This window comes from Chelmon rostratus, chromosome 2 (genome assembly GCF_017976325.1).
Source record: "Chelmon rostratus isolate fCheRos1 chromosome 2, fCheRos1.pri, whole genome shotgun sequence".
NCBI lineage: Eukaryota > Metazoa > Chordata > Actinopteri > Chaetodontiformes > Chaetodontidae > Chelmon > Chelmon rostratus.
In genome coordinates this window covers 16,549,865-16,567,113 of record NC_055659.1, presented here as the reverse complement: position 1 = coordinate 16,567,113, position 17,249 = coordinate 16,549,865, and the positions used below count along the sequence as shown (strand labels likewise).

Sequence of the window (17,249 nt, the reverse complement as noted above, 5' to 3'; positions counted from 1 at the left end):
TCGTTTAATAGCAGAGCTCTACTGCACAACAATAAAGTAATTAATTGAGAGGGAGCCAGTGTATTTCAGCGAGTGCTCCCTAATTTGAGATCAAAAGGGATATTCTGAAAACATCCAACTCCGAAAACGCTTCAGCTACCTTCGTAGAATCAAACATATAATTAATGTTGGTTTTTTATTTTAAAAAAGGCTTTAACAAGTTACATCAATATTAATTCACTGAGTCATTAACTGTACAGAGCTGAGCGGTTGTGTGGAATGTTTTAAAATCTAGCAGTAGTTTCCCTGTTCACAAACAACAGTTTGAAATGCATCTCAAACAACTGCATGTAATCGTATCATCGTCACTGTCTGAGGATGAAATCTGATGAGGCAAAGTGCAATGAGTCAAAGGTACAAGTCATTTAAATGAACTGTTGGAAAGCTGTCAGTAGAAATAGAGAAATGTGTTTTCACCGAAATAACTCCTGAAACAGTTTATGTCTGAATTATCCAATTTTGTCTTTTTTTCAGGAAATAAAGATGTTAAAATCTTAATTGTCTGTATATATATGGTTGTTTTTCACCTGCTCATTCTCAGTAAACTCTGAAGTCTCCTCTGCAATTTGACCAGGGATACGGAAATCAATTGGTATGGGCTGTGCTGGCTCCAGTGGCTGGGACTGAGCCACGGGGCAGCAGGCTTCCCCTTTAGGACTGGAGGTGCTGTGAGAGTTTTGAGGATCCAAGTTGCAGCCAGTGCCCTGGAGAAACTGAAGGAAATTCTCCTCTATGGATCCTTCACGGCTGGGCAGTCTGTCCTCCATCTCAACCCCTGCTCGACGAAACAGACAAGGCAGATGCTTACCCAGCTCCTCGCGGATCTGTCGGTTGAGACAGCCATAGAAGAAGGGATTGGAGGTGAAGCAGAAGTAGCCGATCCAGGTGACCACCTCCTCCAGAGAGGCTAATGTGGCTGGAGGGCTGGCAGCCAGCGCTGAATACAGGTGGAAAGTAAAGTAGGGCAGCCAGCAACAAAGGAATTGCCCACCTACTGCTGCTAACACTGCTGCAGCCTTTCCTCCCCCAAAGGGGCGCTGCGGGGTCGCTCTGCCAGTCCCAGTCCCCGTCCCAGAGCTGGTAACCATCGTGGAACGGCTGCTGAGTGATTCTGAACGCTGCCGCCGAGGTGTGTCCATCCAGGTAGGCAGAGGCCCGTGGTGCATGGCCGCTACCCGAGCCACTTTGAACATATTGCAGTAAACAACAAGAATAACCAGTAGTGGACACAGGAAATACACCAGAGTAAACAGGACCATGAAGGCCAGGCGGTTTGACCCTCCTCCTGTCCAATGTAGTGAGCAGCGCCTGTGACCCTGAGTAGGCGGAGATGGGACTGCCCCACCTCCTCCTCCCCCAACCCCACTACTGTCCAGAAGAGGAGTTCTTCCACCTTGCAGGAACCAAGCAAGCAGCGGCAGAGCAGACATGGCCAGGGCTTTGACCCAGATCCCCACCAGCACTGACGCCACCAGGCCAACAGTCATCTTTACCTCGTAGCGCATCGGGTGTATGATGTAGTAGTAACGCTCCACATTGATGACGGAGATGGAGAGGATGGCAGCACTAACCAGGCACACACTGAGAAAGAGGTAGCTCCGGCACAGGGCCTCCCCGAAGAAGGCTCGGCTTGAGAGCATGCCAAGGGGCATCAGCACCAGGGCTGCCAGCAGGTCCACCACGCACAGGTGGAAGACAAAGGCAAACTTGTGGAGCTGTGGGGCCTTGGCAATGACCGCCATGACAGCCACATTACCCACCACAGCCAGCAGATCCATGAGCAGCATGGCCAGCAGGGCTAGCGACTGGGACAGAGCCCAGCCCTCAGGCAGAGAGGAGGCAGACATGTTGGACATGAGCTGTGGAGGTGGGTGGGAGGAGTTCCACATCGGCTCCATTGGAGGGTGGGCTGAGGCAGGCAGGCAGGATCAGTCATAGGCCCATCACCCATCCTTCAAAGCCAGGAAGTGCGGCCAGAAAACAGCGGCTTGAAAATGAGGTCAAAGGATGCCTTGTAGTTTGGAGGATGATGCTGTGATCTTCAGGAGGTTCAGATTTTATGATTCCTGTCCGTTTAGAAAGTCTTCATGTCTGCTGTCGGTGACAACACACCCTAAATACAAGAGAGAAAGACAGGTGGAAATCAATGCGTTTTCAACTGAGTTTGCATGTGACCCCTTCCAATGAGTTGCTCGTGCTTAGTTTCACTTTTGCCCCAGCTCCCAGTAAGATTAATTCACTCAGATGAAGTTTTACAAAATCCTCCTTAGCTTCTCAAACCTCTGTTAAGGCAGTCTTGCTGATAAGGTAATCCAAAGCCAGCCCTCAAACCAATTAACTCAATCAAGTATTCATTATTCAAGGCAGGGACATCTGGCACCTTTTTAGCTACATGCTGAGAAAACTGAAGGAGAAAAATGAATTCAACAATCATAAAACAATCATGCAAAAGAGTTGAGCCACTTGAACAGATTATAATTCATGAACCTGCAACCGAATCATGATGCCCAAAGCATGTGAGTCTAATCAGACTGATCCTCTAAAAAAAACAAAACAAATGAAGGATTTCGGACCACCTGCTTTGCACTTTTATTAATATTACGGTGAAAAGGGTCAAAGATAAATTCAGTCTGCAGGTGATAAATACTTTTCAAGCACACATCCTGTCAATGCATGAATGCGTGCTAATACCCCAGACCAATCCTATCAGGTAATAGCCCTTTCTCATCACATCTACACCTGCTGAGAGAGCCCTTGTTGAGTATGAATGCCCGGGTCCTAAACTGATCATGTATGGCTACTTATTCTCAAAAAACGCAGATTTCTGGAAGCCAATGTGTGCCCCGGCGTGCAGGTCCGAGATTCAGTCTACTGCATGATTTTGTTTGCGTACATGTACTACCATACCATGTGAGCCACTCAGTATGATTGAGTTTAGTGTCTCAAATGGAAAACCTTCATAGGTTGTGGAGGCTGTCCGCATATTAACGGTGCCCAGCTATTACACACAACAAACAGACATGGGTGGCTGCTGCTGTATGTATGTGTCAGATCAAGGAAATCCAGCTGCTCACCGCTGTGAATGCTCTCTGCCACTGATGCAACAAAAGCCCAGGATCTTCTGCCTCCTGTCTACAGTGATAACAGTACGAATCAGGGTAAAAACTGAGCCCTAACCTCTCTCATCACCTATGAATGACTGCCCTCTGTGAGCAACGTCTCTAAATCACACATAGGGGTACTCCCAATTCAGTTTAACCCTCCTGCCTGGTTTAGTCATGTCTTACCGCCTACACATTTATATATTAATCATGAATGCATTACACTCACTGTATCAAGCAAGGCCCACATTCCATGTATCGCATTACAACTGAATTAGATTTAGCGTTGCACTCAGCAGTACATAATCAGCAGATTAGAAGAAGAGGGTGAGAACAGGCGAGAAAATGTGGTGAGAATCAGGGAGCGTGTGGGGAAGAAACAGAGAGGACAAGGCAGAGAGCATGATATACCTGAATCAGAGTATTTCCTGATGGAGCTGTCTGCTGCTTTGGTCTCTGAGGATGAAAACCCGGTGTAGCTCCCACTGCTGAGGTACACAGTGGACATCAATCACTGTACCTTGTGAATGCTGCTGAGGTGCTTCCCACTACACAAGTCTGTTTCTCTTCCCATCCCTTGATCTGCCTTTTGCATCCTCCTCCCCGGATGACTTAAGCTGTGGCAGCAGAGATTTGTCTGAACCGATGCTGATGAAAATGCTTGCAAAGACACCAGCTCACTCTCTGCTTTCCCCCTCCACTCACACTCAGTGACTGCAGAGATGGAGCAGGAGGCAATGAGAAACAGGACCAGAGCTGCTGCCTCCACAGGGTCCTAGTGTCCTTACTGTACTGTCAAATTTTACCTTCAGAAATCAGGAACTGATTATGATGCAAGTGGAGAGATGTTATGTTGTTGCTGTTTTTCAGCATTGTGAACAGATTTTCATAGCCATCTTATCAGGGTGGTCGGAGGAGGGGCGACACTTTCTCTGTTAGGCCAATACTTCTGATATAACTCTGTGTATTGCAATACATCTCAACAACTCTCGGGCCGCCATGTTTGTTCTTATTCCACTGGCCAACACTTCAATTTTTGACAGAAAACCCCACAACAATGATGAAATGCTTGTATAGTTTGAGAAATACTAACGTTATGTCATGCTAGCATGCTACATTCTGCCCTGTTAAACATGCCACAGTGTCAGCATCCGGTGACTGTTGTGTAAACTTGCTAATGTGTGCTAATGTTAGCGGGTTAGCGTGCAGATGAGACCCTAACAGGGCTGTAGCTGGATACTTAGCTTGCTAGTTTTACTTTTCTTTTCTTTTTTAAAAAAAAAAAAGATTCTTCATGGGGGTAATAATATTCAGGTCAAATATTACGGTCTTGCCCTCTTGTATGAAGAATCTAAGAACAGCAAAGTTGACTTACTTCCTGTTGTGTAATGAGTATAACAGCTGAGTAATGCCACCACCATGGCTGTGAACTGTTAGTCTTATTTTATATGTAATATGAGGCCAACTGCTTCCAATGCTTAACATATTACCTCCAAGTGAAATCTGTGTCTTTATTCACAATAGGAATGCACACAGTACATAATAATTCACACTCATATCTGATCCCTTATTTCTTGCTCCTCTCCCAGTTTCTTTATCTTTGACAGTCAGTAATGATTTGGTTAGTAATTTCATGGATTAAAGTGCCCTCTGCTACAAGATTTACTGAGACAGTGAGGCATTGATTAGGCCAGGCCTCAGCCTCCACCATCCCAGCTTCTCAAACTGGGGCTCCTGTTGCCACGGTGATCTTTTTCATATACAGTCCATCTCATTGCTCTGTCTGCAGAGGACAATGAAATCTGGGCCATTATGGGCAAGCCTACTCTACTGAAGGAGCAAGCATGGAGCTGCTTGGATGGAGGTGTTTTTCATTTGCATATGTAAGGTTCCCCATGATAATACACGCAACATTTGCATTTCATGTAAATCGCATCTTGCCCCTCTTTCACTGTTAAAAAGCATGTTTTAATTTTCAGCACCTCTCAGGACCAGGTTGGTTAATCTAGTTCACTAATAGCTTTATTATAATAACGGCACTGGTTATGTCAGTGCGAGAACTGCCGTGTTCTGGTTGAAATATTATACAGTTTGTTGTTTTCAGCCCACATGCCAGTGTGCTTACTGCATTATAGGAACAATAGATGCCGTTCTGGATGAATAGTGGTGAGATGCACTTGTGACTCTTCCATTGTGAACTGTTGAACAAAGGTGCTGTTTAAGTTTTATTTTACAGGTTATAGTACCACAAACTGCAGCATACTATGGGAAAAAATGTATTTGCAACTATTTGAAAATGATTTGAGTCATTTTTCAAGGATTTTTCAAGGATTTTGTGCTTTTCTTTGTCTTGTGTGATAGAAAACTCATGCATTTTTGGACTGTTAGGCGGACAAAAAAGGAATTTTTTAAATCAGAGCAGGGGAAAATGTCATGGGATTTTTCACTATTACGCTATTACTTATTGATCAATCAAGAAAATAATCAGCAGATTAATCAATAATGAAAATAAGATTGGTTGCAAGCTAACATCATCTGTCTCCTCCTGTCAACACTTCACACTTGAAACATGCCTGGACAGCAGAACGTACACACAGAATACACAATGCAGGTATGGGGATATTTAATGGACAGCGGTTACTACTGTCGTCATGATGAAGATGCATCAAGATCTCTGCGCTAAGGAGGGATGGGAAATGTACACATGCTTGTGTAACACATAATGCCTCTGAAACAGTATATATGACTAAAACAGCAACACTACTTGTTTTTTGTGCATTGTGTGAGTGCAGCTGTCTGTTTTCATCTGTATTCCGACATGTACACCTGAGTGTGTGTGAGTGTGTATATCAGGTGTTGACTCATGACAAAAATAGCAGTGTCTTGCTCGGCCGGCAGCACCAATCGCTGCCGCCACAAATACAATGGTTTCCATGGCAACCTTGAAAATAGACTCCACATTCGCACTCAGAAATAGCAAAGGACGCTGCACTAACCCCAGAGAGCCCCCGCTGCCTGCCAATAATAACTACCCATAGATATGGGTGCGCAAATATCAACCACACTCAGAAATAAAATCACGCCATTACATTTACCAAAACATAATTACTGCAACCTACACAAACAATCAACTCAAATTCAAATGCACATTCGGTGTTTAGTGCACGGAGTCACGGGGGAACATTAACCAGCTTTGTGTTTAATAACATGAAAGCAAAAGCACAAAGAGGTCGTTCAGTCAGGCTCCACAATACCTGACTGAAGGAGAGATTCTTTACAAACGTCTAACATACTGCACGAACAAGCCGCTGTCATGTCATACTTTCAGGTGTCTTGTAAATGCGTTGCAGTGATGCTACCGGAGATAAAGGGTAAAGTGATGAATGTTGCCTTGGAGACACTTGGGGAGGAAGGTTTATACATCGCAGCAGACAGTCAAACAGAGGAAGGAGCAACAACTAATACAAAGTGACCGTGTGTAGCCAAGCACAACAATATCTTGGTGGGTTATTCTTGCCTCCAGTGAACACTCACCAGGCTGGAGCGTTAGCATTCAGGAGATTTGTGTATTGTTTGGCGTCGGGAACCGTACACAGTGTTGGATAATATTATGGTGGATCGTATCAGACATTGTGAGTCATTCATAGGGGATGTTGTGGATTTTTCTGAATCACCGTGCCGCTGGAAACAGCTACGAAACAGCCAAACAGCAAACATTTCCTCTGGAATCAGCAAACACTGAATCACTTTCAGACAGGTAGCTGCTATGATGCAAATGCATGTGGTTCATCAATTACTCCGAAGATGATGTAACTACCCATTCAGAGCAGTTCTCGGAGCTCAGGAAGTTTTCCAAGTTTGAGTTCATGAAAATCATTTTGTGAACTACTGAATTTGAGGAGGAACCAAAAAACCCTGCACACTGTTAATCACTTGAATTCAGTGTACAAGGTTTTTTGGTTCATTCGCAGTCAGAGGTTACGGCCTGATGCACCTTAAGGCTTTAAGTCTCGCTAAACTTAAATGAAGAACTGAAATAAAATAAAAGTCATATCTTTTTCTTGTTGTGTCTTTCTGTTTGTTTGCGTCCTGATATGTTGCCATCTGTAGAAGTGAAAATTTGCGGAGGAACAAAAAAAAAGCAGGTTGTTTTTATAGAAATCTCATTTGACATTCTTTTCTTAGTCTGTTAATAATTGTTGGGATGAGGTTTACTGATTGATCTGGATAACTGTGCTGAGTAAAACCCTGAACAGATCTTTTACTTCGGTCCATGTTTTAGATTCAGTGCTCTGGGTTTTCCAGCTACATCAGCAGGCCTGCCTCTTGAACAGGCCCCTGAACATGCAGGCTGTGCCAGATGGTGGCAGTGTGTCCACTGTATTGTGCCTGTGGTACAGTAGCTGTTGCTTCACCCACTGTAACAGGGAGTGCCTAAACATGACTGCGATGCACCACTGCCAAACAGAGAGAACAGTAATGAAACAGACACACATCCTTTATTTCTTCTGCAACAAAAGCATTTTATTGCTGGGAGCAGATTGGGATTAATAACTTTATAAGAAGTCCAGTTCAGCTCATAGTATGGTAATGTTTTGTGTGCGTGGGATTGTACAAACTGTTCTTCTCTCACACAGAAAGCTCCATCTCTGGGATTTGTTCAGCTATTCTCTGTCTGGCTTTGATGGAACATCAGTGTGCAATACATGTGACAAACACATTAATGGGATTACTATTGATTCGTCAGGGAGGAAAATGAGACTAATTTTTTTATGTGCAAACGTTAACAGGAGATATCATTAAGAAAAGTCTGATGGCAAACTATGAAACTAAAGCCTCATCACAAGCACAGAAATATGCATGCTCTGAGAGATCCAACATCTTTGTTATTTCAGCTCAGCATAAGAGTAAATATAAGCAATTTATCCCTAAAGTCCAAAAGAACCTGTTGTGTTGATCCCAAACCTCAATAATTACTAAAGAATTACATAAAAACAATTTTTTTTTTCATCATTTAATGCCACTGCGTATCCACACATGATACGTATGAAAAAGTCATGGCATATTACACAAATTATTTCTGACCATCACAATGACCTGTCAGCCAATATGTGGATCATTAACAACAACACAGTTCAGTATCAGTTCTTAGAAAACAATCAAATCTTTTTTTTTCTCTTCTTCTTCATCTGCGAGCAGCTCTTCCTCAGAGAAAGAGGCTGATTTCATTTAGCTGATGGAGCGCTGTGGGCTGGGCTGGATATTACACTAACCTGCTACCAATGCCCCAGAACTGTGCCTCATTTATAATTCACTAGAGGACTGTAAATCTCCCCAACGGCCATCCATCAGGCGGCTGCCTAGATCTACCCTGCTATCTGATACTTCCCAATCGAATGCACATCAGGTTGAATCGGCTTTGTGAACAGGCTGTTGTTGTGACAGCGAGAGGTGAGTTTACATGACTCGCGCCGACAAAAATCACAACTGCCAAGAGACAGTAATAAAGATAATGCATATGGGAGAACGTCCAACAGTGAGTCTGTAACTGTCGAATGAATTATTTGTATTCTGTTAAAGCAAAGGCTGCATCAGTTTAGAATATTTTCTTTATGAAGAAAGGAGAAAACAGTGTATTTGTTGGGGAATATTTTCATCTGTGAATTAATACACATTTGGTGAGTTGGTGAGAGTTTACAGCAGCAGGACGCCGTATGTGGGACTGACTCAAAGTAAACTGCCAGTGTTAATCACAATAAAGGAACATGCCAGAGTTATAGTGTGGCTCAGTGATGTGTTTTCAATATTTGGAGCTCTATGTCACACAGAAATAAGATATATCAGGCTTTGACTCCACTGGGAATGTTAGTGGGGTCAATTTATAATTCATTGTTTTGCTCTTTAAATGGGATTTGTTGACCATTGGTTGGAATTTGAGGCTGTGTTTGTGAGTTTTAAGAGAAAAAGACCACATCCCTTTGCATCACGGCAGCAATGCTGTGCCTTTGTACAGCAGAAGTAGCATAATGTGCTTGTTTTTTTGAGTGCTTCTAAAAACACTCTGGTAATGACGGGTAATTACTGCAACTGAGATCCATGTCACATTGTTATACAGTGGAGGGCGCACATGCATAGCACCTGCACAGCTCGGCCTCAGCAATACAGCCCCATATCTCACTGAATCTCAGATAATTATTATGTGTATTATTGTCGCAGAGTGAAAACAATGCATCTCCATATTCTCAGTCAGATCAGTTAGCATTGGTTAAACACTGCAGACTACAACAAAACAAAACAAAAATCATTGATTCATAGTAACAAAGCTTCACATAAGGCTGTGTTTATCTTGTGAAAACGGTTGGAAAGTGGCAACATGTGGTTGTGTAGAGCAGAGTGAGAGCGTCATGTTTCACGTTTCAACAGCTCACTCTAAATGATTCATCATTTTTCTTTTCAATTTACAACACAATCTGCTTCACTCGCTCCCATAATGCTCAGCGGAGAACAGTTGGATTCTGATCCGGAAAGCAGGGCATACGATGACACATGCATTAAATTAATGGAGACACACTGTGCAGGAGCCCTCTCCGTCTCTTGGAGCTCCACTCGTGAGTCCACAATGTAATTCAAACCTGTTCGGGAGAGGATGTAAGCATGGATCCCCGCAGACATCTGACAAAAAGATGAATGATGACGATATCAGAGGATATTCTGGTATCTGTACAACATCTTCATCAGGGACATTCAGATTGTCTAAGTGTGTTTGTCATTTGTAAGAGTTTATTTGAGCCAAGAGTGGAAAGGAAGGGCATGTCAGAATGAAGGAGGGAGGACGGGCTGACCAGTGGTGGAAAGTAACTAAGTACATTTGCTCAAGTCACAAGATTTCCATTTTCTGCCTCTTTACACTTCTAACATTCCACAGGTAAACAGCTTCATTGGTAACAGGTGATAGTATCATGATTGGGTTTAGTTTGAATATTTCTGGAACTAACCCTTTATTCATCATCATTGTATTCTTATTATTTTATTTATTATTACATCTATCATTCATGATAGCAGCTCTTTATTTCAATCATTAGTATGACTCTAGACACAGAGGACTTTGCAGTCATGTCAGTTTCTCTGTAGCTTTTTATATTCAAAATTCTCCATTGTCTGTCAAAAGAAAGTTCCTACATACATGCATTTATTTATATTTTCAGTGACATTTGTCTGTAAGATTGACACTGTAGTCAGGAAGATTTATTTAAGTGCTTGGAAGATACAGAATTTGACTTTGAGTAAACTGGTTCATTTAACAGGGAAGCAATCACTTCAGCTATCAGTCCAAGGCCCCGATCGAATAAGAAATCTGCTGTCTGATGTCCGATAAACCAAGAAAAATGGTCAGAGTACAATTATATGTCTATGATTTACTATTGGCAAAGCTTTTTTTACAATCAAAAAATTGTTTAAGTTTCACTCAGGAGTTCTGTTGAGGAAATGTACTCGACGATTCTGGTTTGATATAAAGTCTCTGTAAGCTATCCGGCCGGTGTAACGTTGTCCTGTAAGTGAGACCTCACTGTGAGACTCGATCCAGCGCTGAAATCGTGCCCTGATGTCTCGTCACAGTTTAAAGCTTTTAATCAAAGACTCGCAGGTCGACATCGAGTGCTGCATGTCCCACCTCACATCACAACTTCCTTTCCCGCTGTCACTGATGCCCAGGCTCGTTAATATCACACACACAAACACATGTGTTATGCAGCACGTGTTGCTCCCATTGTTTGCTTTCTCCACCATCCCCTACTACCACTGGCACCCATAGCAACCAGACCTGGCAACCATTTTATCGTCACATCTCTTTGTATGTGAGGGTCACTGTGTGAGGCGACCTTGGGCTCAGAGGATTGATAACAAGGAATTTAATGCGCAGCTATATGTGAGCTGGACGGTCATCTGTCATGTTGGCGTCTGCACCGTCGCCCTTTTCACCTTTTCCCCAATTATAATCCCAACGCGTGTGCTCTGGCATTTTCCACTCAGACCTTATTCCCGGCAGACATTTTGGCTTTTCAAAACAGGTGTAGCTGATAACTTTATAAACAGATGCATTCCATTTAGGCGAGCTCGTTCCAGGGTGCTGGTATTGTGCATGCTGGCTTATTGTCATGGATTACTTTTTTCTGATATGACAAGTCAAAAACCAGGTCTGTAGTTGCTCAGCCATCCCTCATTTCCTCATTAAGTTTGCAGCATACAGGCCAGTTTTCAGTACCAGTGTGTTGCCTTGCTGCTGCAGTGGTGTAACCTTTCCTGTCCATTACTCATTTGCCTGCTTCCTTGTTTATGCCCTGCCTGCTTTGTTCACCTGATTCTACCTGCCTGCCTGAGCATGCCAGATGTAACTCTCAAAACGAACCAAATGAGATGTCTTCAACAATACGTTCTGCGTTTTGTCTGAATGTTTGAGTCCTCCTCACTGCTTGCAAGTTACCCCAGCTGCCACAGCCAACTATACAGTCCTTAGCCAATGCACTTGCATTAATGTGCACACGCTGGATTATGTCTAAATTTACATCCCGAGGCAGCTGGTGTGAATAACAACACATTACTAACAAGGTCAGATTACAAACCAGGCTCCCAAAGCTCTGGGCTTGCTGTGTGTCACCTGGGTTGTGCTAATTTAATTGAAATGTGTTTTGAGAATAAGAACTGCTAAAGCACAGTACCTGCACAATGATTCACCACGCCTTTAATGTTCTGTTAATCCTGTTCTATTATCTAATCTTGAGGCCCTGTCTCGGTGTGTGATCTTGTATCAAAATCAAATTTTGATTTAAATCAAATTTTAGCAACAGTTTGCTAACAAGTTTGACATATCAAATCTGTAGTGATGTCAGTCTCAATGTTCTGTTAGCAACTTGTTTCCACTGGCCCTGAGTGGCCAAAAAGGTCTTCATTGTTGTTATTTTATGATGCATATTCGTAAAATAATGTGTGAAATTATCATATTGCAAACCTTAGGCCACGAAGTATTACAATATAGAAAACTGTACACGTTGCACAGAAAGTGTGAGGAAAGAGGGGCCTACAATCTCATATTTGCTCCCTATAGCAGGTTAATTTGGCCACTATCCCTGTGTTATGTGTTAACCACATACTGCATGCACATCACGTCCTGTGCTAAAGATTGCTGCAGCTGCAGCTCCCACACACACTGAGTGTTTGCCCTGTCCTTCACCAGAGTAATAAGACGAACCAGGAGGAAAGCCTTCATCGTTAAAGACATCATTGCGCCGAATGAGCCACTGCTTGTTAATGAGGCCTTACAGGGAAGAAGAAAGACGCCATCCCAGAATGCAGCCCGTTTGTTTGAGGAGAAATGTGATGAGGGAGAATAATGAAGGTCTAATGGGGACAGAGGGAGGACAAAGGGGAAAATCAGTCCTGCTGGAGTGTCGAAGCTCATCCCAAAGACAATTCATTTAGCACGCTGCAACATTCAACATGTTTGATAAAAGCTGCTCTCAGAGACATCAGCTGATGTTGTTATGGCTGTCTGAGTTTACCTGCAGTGTATTTGATCAGCTGAAGACACTTGAAATTCACCTCTTCAATCATGTGTCTTATTTGATTAGGCAATGATGTGCAAATGAGAGAGAGAGAGGGAGGGAGAAAGAAGGGGAGGGAGAGAGAGAGGGAGGAAATGTGACACACCCCCTGCTCTGCTGTTTGCGCCCCTCACATCAACTATCACATGGTTGCATTTGCCCATCAGTGAGGACCGCAGAGGCTTTTCCGCTCGGGACCGCTGATCGCTGCTGCTGCTTCGAGGAGAGGATGAGACCGTCCTGCAGCGGATCACCTCCGACACCGGACAGCTGAACCCCCTTCTCCCTCTTCGGATCTTCAGAAAACGACATAAGGTAAAGTAATAGACGCTTGTGGCGGCCCGGACAAATGTCTCTGAGTCAGTGAGAAGATTTGGTCGCAGGTGGCGGATGAAACATGCGAAATTTAATAGTTTGATGTCGAGATTAGTCTCGTTTATGAACTGATGGCTGTTCTGATGATTTTTTTGCTGGCCAACGACAACTTTTTGACCATGTAACGGCCTCCCTGCTGCAGTGCACCCCGGGGTGCATTAGAGCACGACGTGCTGTGAGCTTTAATGTCATCATTGTCACCTCATGTAAAGGACAGATCACAGTTTTCATTAGAGCCTGAGTAAAACAGTGCTGATGTATTGATCTCATTGTCCTTACAGCTCCATGACTCTCTGCTAGACCAGAACTCATCCAGACTGTTGATAATCCTGCTGTCATGGGGGGGCCACTCTGGGTTTCCCACCATACCTCTGAAGCAGCGTTCAAAAGAAGGAGCTTCCTCGCAGTGCTGCCTCTGGCTTTATTGTTGCCAACAGTGAGAGTCAGTGCACAGTTTATTGGGAGCCCTCTGGACTGCCACAAGACCTGTGTGTGCGCCAGTAACATCATCAGCTGTTCTAAGATGAATCTAACCAGTGTTCCCACCGCTCTTCCAAAATATACGGCTGTTCTGGACCTCAGCTTCAACTTCATCACCAGGCTACGTGCAGAGTGGACGCCCGTCAAACTCAGCAGACTGCACAGTCTGCTGCTCAGCCACAACGGCCTCAACTTCCTGTCCTCTGAGGCGTTTGTGTATGTGACGAGGATTCGTTACCTGGACCTTTCCTCTAACAGGCTCCGCCAGCTGGACGAGTACATTTTCGAGCCGCTGGAGCACCTGGAGGTGCTGCTGCTTTACAACAACTGCATCTCCCAGATAGATCGCTCCGCCTTCTCCGGGCTCGTCAGCCTGCAGAGGCTCTACCTGAGCCAGAACCAGATCTCACGCTTCCCCTTGGAGCTGGTGAAGGAGCGGAGCCGGCTGGAAACTCTTAGGCTGCTGGATGTGTCCTCCAACCGAATCAAAGCGCTGCCCCTCCATGAGCTTCAGGCTCTGCCCGCCTGGATCAAAAATGGCCTGTACTTCCACAACAACTCCCTGCCCTGCAGCTGTGAGATGTACGACATGGTGGCGCGCTGGCACCTCAAGGAGCTCAGCTCTGTCACTGACTTCAAGCTCAACCATACCTGTGTGCTACCTGGCCCACAGAAAAACAAAATAGCCATACTGGATCTGGACAAGGTCTATTTGAACTGCAGCGAGGTCAGAATTATGGATGAGGAAGCCTATCTGGAGCAGTTCCTGGTCCTGGACTGTGACACCAGGCAGAAGGACATGAAGAAGAGCTGGGCGCTGCCTGGAGACATCCCCTTGTCCCCAGCATACAAGACTGCAGTGATGCGCCCTGACGGCAGCCTCCAGATCGGGCCCCTGAAGGTCGAGGACTCAGGGGTCTACAGCTGCTACGCCACCAGCGACTCCTTCAATGAGACGCTGTATGTGACTGTAGTGGTGTTTAATTCCACCATGAGCGGTGGACTGGAGAATCTAAAAACGGCCTACACCACCCTCGTAGCGTGCCTGGTCAGTGTAGTGATGGTTCTCATCTACCTCTACCTCACACCGTGCCGCTGCGCCTGTTGTCCCGGTCAGGGCCTGGAGAAGAACGACCCCGGAGACAGCCTCCACTCTTCAACTGTCAGCATCTCACATGATGAGGCAGGGCTGGAAAGAGTGGACGGCGGAGGCTTCCCTTACAGACACGTGGGCTTCCTGGAACCCAAGGACCAGCTGGAGCAGAACGGGCGGTTGAACCCGATAGGCGAAGAAGACGAAGAGTGGCAGGGGGACAGCAGGGAGAGAAGGAGGTCTGATGCAGCGTCTGTCAGCTCTGTGTGCTCCGATACCCCCATGGTGGTGTAAAAGTCAGGCGCTCAGCCTGCAAGACAGTGACGGCTCGAGCCATGTGGCTGCTCCACAGAGGTTTGTGTGCTTTGAATGTGTACAAGATTATAAAGTTACCATCTTCCAAAGTAAGTTAAAGCTTTAGTTGACTCGGCTCGTGGCACTGTTGCAGTAGCATGTACTCTTAGAGCAGTTAGAAAATACATTATTGGTGCAATGTCTTGATGAAAACAATTTAAAAACCTTCTTATAATGCCAGGAAATGTGGTTACTTCATTGGTGACCTATATTTTCTTTATCGAAGGCATTTAATGCAGTTGTCATACAGGATTCAAATTTTTCACTGATTATTTTCAATAGTATCACTTTTACTGCAAATCATTGGCCGGCCCTGCAAGAATTTGCTATGCAAGTAAGAGTCTGAAGTATTTGTTGCCTTTTCTTATGGAAGAAAACCCACCAACCCTCAGCACTAATTACTGAGAGACAACAAACAGCATTAAAGCATTTTTGGTGTTATTCCTCAGTCTAACAGGCTTGTGAATATCCTGAGGCTGCACTTTCAATGAAAGTTATCCAGCTTTTGTTTGCGCACTGGGGATCGCAGCATCTTTGCTGCAAGATGGGTAATATTTATGCTATGTTTTACATTCCTGTTTGGTTTTGTCAGCCTTTGCGGTGCATGATGCTGTGAGGATAACTCTTATGCAATTTTATCTATTCATTTTTTTTTTAGATTTGAGTGTGATTTAACAGTCAATTAATCGTGTGTGTTTTTAAATACTTCCTTGTATGCAGGTCTATTTTAAGTTATTCTGGATTCAGCATAATTACAGAATCATCAACCAAGTCACTTAAGAAAAGGTTTTCAGATGCACCAGACTTCACCCAGTGTTGTGGCATTTACTCATATCACAATGACCACATACACACTGCAGATCCTCCTGAAACCGATATCTAGTTGTTTACATCAATTGATTATTAACAGAACATGAAATATTGATTGCAGATGAGCCAGTTGTTTCACCCAGTTATTTCATCACATGATAGAGCAAGACATATTGAACAAAGGAACACCTTTTTAATATTGATGAGATCCAGTCGTGCAGAATAATTGGCTGCTAATTCTTAGACAAAGAAACTTACCTCCAGATTGCAGCATGTCTGCCTTTTCTAACCATATTTGGCCTGATATGCATGCATGCCTTTTTGAAAGAGGAGGTTTATTTCTGAGCACCTGTGTATAGTGTCATCAGGGACTGAACTGCTCCACTGACAGAGACTTTATTGGTACATTAATATCATCAGCGAGGGCTGCAGATATATCACAGTTTCTGGTCCAGGAAAGTAAGCACTGTAATAAGATGAAGCTCATGTAAAGCTTAAACAAACATTCCAAAGTCAGCTAAGTCACCCAGCTGTCCTCTGTCAGCGCAGCTGCTCCAGGTTTTGTCTTCTGGTTGCAGATTTGAGCCTCAGCCCTCCAGTTTGTGCTGTTTAGAAAAGGTTAATCATGTCCAAAAAATGCTATTATCCCAGTTCTAGTTCAGACTGGATACATGACAGTGAGTTCAAGTTCCAAAAGTAAACCTAGTAGCGTTAGGATGCGGTTTAAAGCCATGTGTTTAGTGTGAGATTCAGACTGGTAACATTAATGTGCATCCTGCCATATTGGACATTTAATAGCAGCCAGGAAGCATCCGCCCAGGGGAAACAACTGAGAGCGAGTCCCATCATCCGAATGCTTCTGGGCATTAGTGCCCAGCCCTGAACAAATCAGCAAATGCCAGCCAGCCAGCCAACAGTCTCATAAACACAGTCAGAAATAGCAGCTGGTAGTGCAGCCAACACGCAGGCTGCCTGACACAGATGAAATGTAAATACAGAAGCAGGAGTGCTTCAAACACGTCTTAATTTAGTGGCATTGCTAAGTTACCGCTAAGAGGCTCACATCATAACTTGAATGGTGTCGCCGCCATCAAGTGTGCATATGTGGATATAAATCAGGCGAAAAACAGCAGCTGGAGTCCCGTACAAGTGATGTTTTCATAAACCTGAACTCACTCTGGCTCTGTTGCTGATGAATGATTGTCACAGGACGCAGCTTAGAGTAACATGTTGACTAATAATGGAATAATAGCCACTCAAGCTAATAGATTAATAACTAATCATACTGATAATAACAGGACTTTCCTTTACGTGCAAATAGTTCATATTGTACTCAGTTAATTCAGGCTGCTCACTACTGATCACACACACACACATGGTAGCAGTGAAGCAAGTGAA

At 44.2% G+C, this 17,249-nt stretch overlaps 2 protein-coding genes across 2 annotated transcripts; one reads left to right on the top strand and one right to left on the bottom strand.

The window, feature by feature from the left end:
- Positions 1-533: 533 nt before the first annotated feature.
- LOC121623864 (G-protein coupled receptor 61-like) lies at positions 534-1,937 on the bottom strand. Its single transcript, XM_041961362.1, has one exon. It carries the CDS (start codon positions 1,935-1,937, stop codon positions 534-536), a length of 1,404 nt encoding a protein of 467 aa, XP_041817296.1.
- Positions 1,938-13,451: 11,514 nt separating this feature from the next.
- LOC121623857 (amphoterin-induced protein 1-like) lies at positions 13,452-14,981 on the top strand. Its single transcript, XM_041961349.1, has one exon. The coding sequence runs from the start codon at positions 13,452-13,454 to the stop codon at positions 14,979-14,981; it is 1,530 nt and encodes a 509-aa protein (XP_041817283.1).
- Positions 14,982-17,249: the final 2,268 nt, after the last annotated feature.

What these genes read in the sequence shown, in the direction of transcription:
- LOC121623864 (XM_041961362.1), bottom strand. Translation starts at nt 1,937, where the DNA reads ATGGAGCCGATGTGGAACTCCTCCCACCCACCTCCACAGCTCATGTCC.
- LOC121623857 (XM_041961349.1), top strand. Translation starts at nt 13,452, where the DNA reads ATGGGGGGGCCACTCTGGGTTTCCCACCATACCTCTGAAGCAGCGTTC.